Source organism: Solanum verrucosum, unplaced genomic scaffold (genome assembly GCF_900185275.1).
Source record: "Solanum verrucosum unplaced genomic scaffold, falcon-dt-bn FXZP01000117.1, whole genome shotgun sequence".
Classification (NCBI taxonomy): Eukaryota; Viridiplantae; Streptophyta; class Magnoliopsida; order Solanales; family Solanaceae; genus Solanum; species Solanum verrucosum.
In genome coordinates this window covers 341,987-347,049 of record NW_026020014.1, presented here as the reverse complement: position 1 = coordinate 347,049, position 5,063 = coordinate 341,987, and the positions used below count along the sequence as shown (strand labels likewise).

The 5,063-nt window shown below is 35.1% G+C and overlaps 1 protein-coding gene across 3 annotated transcripts; it reads right to left on the bottom strand.

Annotated features, from left to right (window-relative positions):
* Positions 1-869: 869 nt before the first annotated feature.
* On the bottom strand, positions 870-3,770 carry LOC125820577 (probable inactive nicotinamidase At3g16190). Of its 3 annotated transcripts, none has more exons than XM_049499979.1 (5): positions 3,674-3,770; positions 3,478-3,591; positions 3,050-3,284; positions 2,827-2,943; positions 870-1,222 (listed from the first exon to the last, which is right to left on the bottom strand). In XM_049499979.1, exons 1-5 carry the CDS (start codon positions 3,731-3,733, stop codon positions 1,155-1,157), a joined length of 594 nt encoding a protein of 197 aa, XP_049355936.1. In that variant the 5' UTR covers positions 3,734-3,770; the 3' UTR covers positions 870-1,154. The 3 variants fall into 3 exon arrangements, with proteins under 3 accessions (XP_049355936.1, XP_049355938.1, XP_049355937.1); XM_049499981.1 differs by having other exon boundaries at positions 3,149-3,284; positions 3,674-3,762; XM_049499980.1 differs by having other exon boundaries at positions 3,478-3,572; positions 3,674-3,757.
* Positions 3,771-5,063: the final 1,293 nt, after the last annotated feature.

The following is a 5,063-nucleotide window of genomic DNA, read 5'->3' as shown; positions in this document are numbered from 1 at the left end:
AAGTACGTTGGATGGTCAGGAGGACACAATCAATTAGCTAAGACCGAGCACTGGCCACCGGGACTCGAGTTAACTCTTTAGTCAAATGAATAGAATGGCCCCTACTGGGAGGCCCTTAGGGTAGAATTATGTTACCAACTCTCCTGACCTGCAAAATTTATTTTCGCTGGCACTGCTGTGCATTGCGTAGATGATACGAAACAGCAGTGGGGACTCCCAATAGTGTAGCTTAACGATCGATGAAATGAAAGAAGAATCATAAATTTGAGACACAAATTCAAAATTTGAACTTTATAGGTTTCAATTTTTCTGGTTTCTTGCATTGAGTCAAGTATAACTTTAAAATCATAAGTTCAACCATTCTATTTATTGCAATTTTGATAAATATTATGAATATGTCAAATACTAAGTAATATCTTCATATCTGTCACTACCTGTAATGTTGTTTGTAATTTTGCCTGCTCGATCTTGCTAATACACTCATTTTTTAATTAAAAGAAAAAAAAAAAAAAGAGCAAAGTTCAGTGTGCCTAGATGGAAAAAATTAGTTCAATGTATCTAGAGATTCATTTTCTAAATTATAAATTGGGGCAGGTCAGTTGATTAAGGTACCATGTAATTTTATTCTCTGCACTTTTTAGTAGTACTCTTTTCTCAATATTTTTTTCTGATAAAGAGTACTTTTTTCTCAATATTTTGTTACCAAAAGTACATAGGTGCCACGATAAAAGTGTGCTCTGAGCTTAAACTTTTAGATGAAATAGTCACACATTTCAACATGGTATTAGAGCAGACAGAAGTCTTGAGATCAAATCTCACCGCCACCCAAATAAAAAAAGAAAAAATTCACATGCTTGACCCATGAATATAAGAAAATAGCTATATCTCAATTGTTAAACTCACTTTAATTTAAATACAATAAAATTTCTACATAGGCAAATGAAAAATTTGAGACATGAGGAGGGTAAGAGTAGAGGAACATACAGCCTATGTACAAAGGAAAATAATAAAACAGATTGAATCCAACAGATGATTATAGAGATCATGTCTGAACATGTTGCATATTATTTCTATTACATATGTATAAGCTTACAACAATAAAACAAACATGTGAAAGATATCTTTGCACCTGATTTAGCTACTTCTATTGCTCCTTAAGACTGGCACCATTCTTCTAATGTAGGAGTCGCCACGCCCACATTTTTCATATCAAATATGTTCGCTGCAATACAGAAAAAATCAGTGCACATAACAATAGCTCGAGATGAATCATAAATGAGTTGAACATCTACATGAAGTTGAGTTTAAAGTTTTGCTAGAACTTTAGTCGGAGCAGGAAAAACTATTTTCATTCAAGATCAAGTTTGCTAATACGACCAAAAAGAAACACAGCAGAACACATTCGACAATTAAACTGATAAGGATGGCTCGCTGTTCTCAAACAAGGAAGAAACTGATAATTATGCTTCTAACTTACAAATGGAACTAAATGAGTTGTGATGTAAGAAACTAAGAACAAAAAAATACAGAATCGCAAGGTACAAAGTCCTTAAAAGAACTACATAAATTTGATGGTCCTCTTAGAGGAAAAATTAGGCAACTTCAAAACCAACAAAATTAGCGAAACTTAGTTCAAGTCTTGAAACCAATGGCATAGTAAAACTGTTATTATTAAATACATGTAGTATTTCTTCAGAGAAATGATAACTGTCGGCAGTCTCCTAGTTCAAAGGTTTTGCAATTGTTCCAAGATCTAGATAGTTTGAAGGAGCAGTACCATGTCAGACTTCTCTATGACTTGTGCAAGCAGAGGTTACCAAGGACAAACTAGGATGACAACAACAACAACAACAACATGCCCAGTGAAATCCCACTAGGTGGGGTCTGGGGAGGGTAAAGTGTACGCAGACCTTGCCACTACCTCGTGGAGGTAGAGAGGCTGTTTCCGGGAGACCCTCAGCTCAAGAACAACAAATCTAAGTGGCAGGAGAGATATATATAAAACATAACAGCCAATACAAAAGATAGCGTATAATCAACAAATGAGACAATAACAGCAAGAAAGTAATGCGATGCGTGAAACGCAGTAAACAGCATAAGGCTAGGTCTACTCCAAACGCTAACAACCCATACCCTTGCAAGGGAAGACAACACGCTAACCCTACTAACCTTCAACCTTAATACGCGACCTCCACTCCTTCCTATCTAGAGTCATGTCCTCGGTAATGTGAAGCATAGCCAAGTCTTGTCTAATCACTAGGATGACAAATAGTGAAAAAGAGTTCATGTGTTAACTGAATTTTATAGTGCGAAACATGAATAAGTTTGAAGGTAAATGTTTGACGTACTTTCAGATTTTTTTCTGTATTTCCTGATACTTAAGGTTATGGCTTAGATAAGTAAGGATTAAGGATCCAAAATAAAGATTATGGCCTAGACAGGTATGTTTGTAAACGGTAATTTCCTCATACAAGCTTTCAAAATGCAGAATAATAAGGACGCCCTAGTGCCTGATCTTTCAAATATGTAGCAAATTCATCTATGAATCTAACTGTAAATAAACTTCACAAGACAGGACAAGACAAGGTTAAACACTAAAGCATGTATCGATAATGAGGAGATAGTCGACCTTTGTGGCCCAAACTTTTGATCTGGTTAAGTGATCAGTAGTTGTAATTCGTAACTACTTAAAATAAGATATAGCATGAAGTTATTTGACAGTCAATACTAATCAACTTGCCTAGTACCTAGATTAAAAGACAAATAAGTTACTAAAACAAAATATGTAAACAAGCACAAAAACGACTGCTTTGTGTTATCTGTTACCAATGTGTATATCAGGAGTAGCAGCAGCTGTGGCATCTATAATGACCGTCACACGTTGATAGTCCAATGCTACAGCATCAAAGACAGTCTGCCGTATGCAATTTGGAGTTTGAACACCTAAACAAAAAATATAAGTCACTTGACAAATACATACATACACATCAGTTAATCAAATCCTAAAGTCTATAGCCATAGAAAATCTCGATTATAAGCATCTAATTACCAATAACGACCAAGTTGGTAACGCCAATGCCCTGAAGATACGAATGAAGATTCGTGTTAAAGAATGCACTGAAACGTGTTTTCACCAATTTGTAATCACCTTCCTGAATAAGAAGCCCATCAACCAGTTCTGCTCCCACACACCCCTTTGATGTGGGTTTTGGTTTCCCATCACCGTACAAATGCCTACGAAACAATTCAACATCTCTTCCTAATGGGTCATGCTCGCGGACAACCTAACACAAATTGATTTATTGGTCAGAAATGAGTTTAACTACTCGTAACCATCCATTTTAACCTAAAATAACCCATTACAATAACAACTACACCTCCAGTTGGTATCGGCTATATGAAGCTCAATTTAGGTAAAAATCCATTAATATTGTAAAATTTAACTTTACAGTAAAATCATAAAGTTTAAATAAATACCCAAATAATGGGGATTCCACGGTTTCGTGCAACCTCAACGGTCTTGATAACGTTTGGGACAATAGCTTCACCATCTCTAACAAGCATAGGAGCACCTGGTAGTATAAAATCTTTCTGAAATTTAAGTTCAAACAGACAAATCTTCAACAAATGATTGTTACTATTATGCTGAATCAGAAGAAGATTAGAGAAATACCTGCATATCTATGACAACAACAGCTGTTTTGCTCCATTTATCACCATTTTCTGTGCCCATTTGATTATTACAAACTCAGAATTTCGTCCGACTCCACTTTATCTACCTGCTACTTTCAAGACTAAACAATATTTTGAGCGTTGACCTTATTTATTGGATGGGCCAGACTAATTGGGGCCTGGTATCCCAAACTCAACTTTTCTGTGTTGGGCTTTTGATTTAGTAACTGATATGTCTTCCACATTAGAAAAATTACATAAATACACATCTTATTTTATCATAATTTCTAAAGTTTTCTATTGTCATTTAGAAAAAAATTCAAAAATTTCTTCTTTGATACATCACTCTCCTCTCATTGATACATTTCTATACCTCTCAGATACATCCCTCTCCTCTCTGATACATCCCTACCCTCTCGGATACATCTCACCTCTATGTATCCAAATGTCCTATCCCTCTCTGATACATCTCTCCCCTCTTGAATACATCCATTCTCTATGTATCTAAAAGTTTCACTGATGTATCCGAAAGTCCAAATGATGTAACTGAATGTCCTATCCCTCTCTGATACATCTCCCCCCTCTTGGATACATTCATTCTCTATGTATCTGGAAGTCCAAATGATGTATCCAGAATTTATAAATATTAAGAGATTAATTCCATAACTCAATGAGTCAATAACTTAGAATGATCTAATTTACAAAATAGCAAGCAAATATTGTAGGGTATAAGTTAGGCACGATAATTTAAGTTTGGCCGAAGGGACATAAACCAAAGAATCCCAAAAATTATCCCCGACTTTTTTTTTTTAATGTATGCACATTGATTATAAGGAATAACAATACGCTTATATTGCTCTTCCACAACTCTGTTTTCACAATTTAGGTTACTCACACGGGAATTACTTTTGCTTTCTTTCCTCTAACTTCTAAGATGTTTTAGTTCGCTATGTTGTCTCTGGCCTACCCATGGATCAACAGCTCAAGGGCGGAGCTACATGGTTGTTAGTATCCAATTGGACACCTTTTATCGGAAAAAAATATCATAAATATAAGTAAAATGATATACGAAGTGATTAAATAACATATTTTGGACGTCTTTGACATAATAAGCTACTGTAGCCCAATAGCTGCAGATGCCTCAAATGGATCAGTGTTTGCAATTTCTAAACAACCTTTGTAAAATCACTTTTTTTAAAAAGCTTTTGATGACGGATGATCAAATAATTTCCACTACAAGAAAAGTGTGAATTACTTGAGGATTTTCCTGAGAATTAGTATGAAAATTTGGAGGAAAATAAGCTTCCTATAGATTTTCATACTAGTCTCCGAGAAAATTCACATGTAATTCACACTTTTCAAATAGTGTTCAATTACAAAAAATAGTATAG

Excerpts from the sequence above, each read along its gene's own strand:
- LOC125820577 (XM_049499979.1), bottom strand. The coding sequence starts at position 3,733 with ATGGGCACAGAAAATGGTGATAAATGGAGCAAAACAGCTGTTGTTGTC. Across the intron at positions 2,944-3,049 it reads TACCAACTTGGTCGTTATTG|GTGTTCAAACTCCAAATTGC; the intron begins GTAATTAGATGC and ends TTTTTTGTTTAG. Across the intron at positions 1,223-2,826 it reads TACTCCTGATATACACATTG|CGAACATATTTGATATGAAA; the intron begins GTAACAGATAAC and ends TCTGTATTGCAG.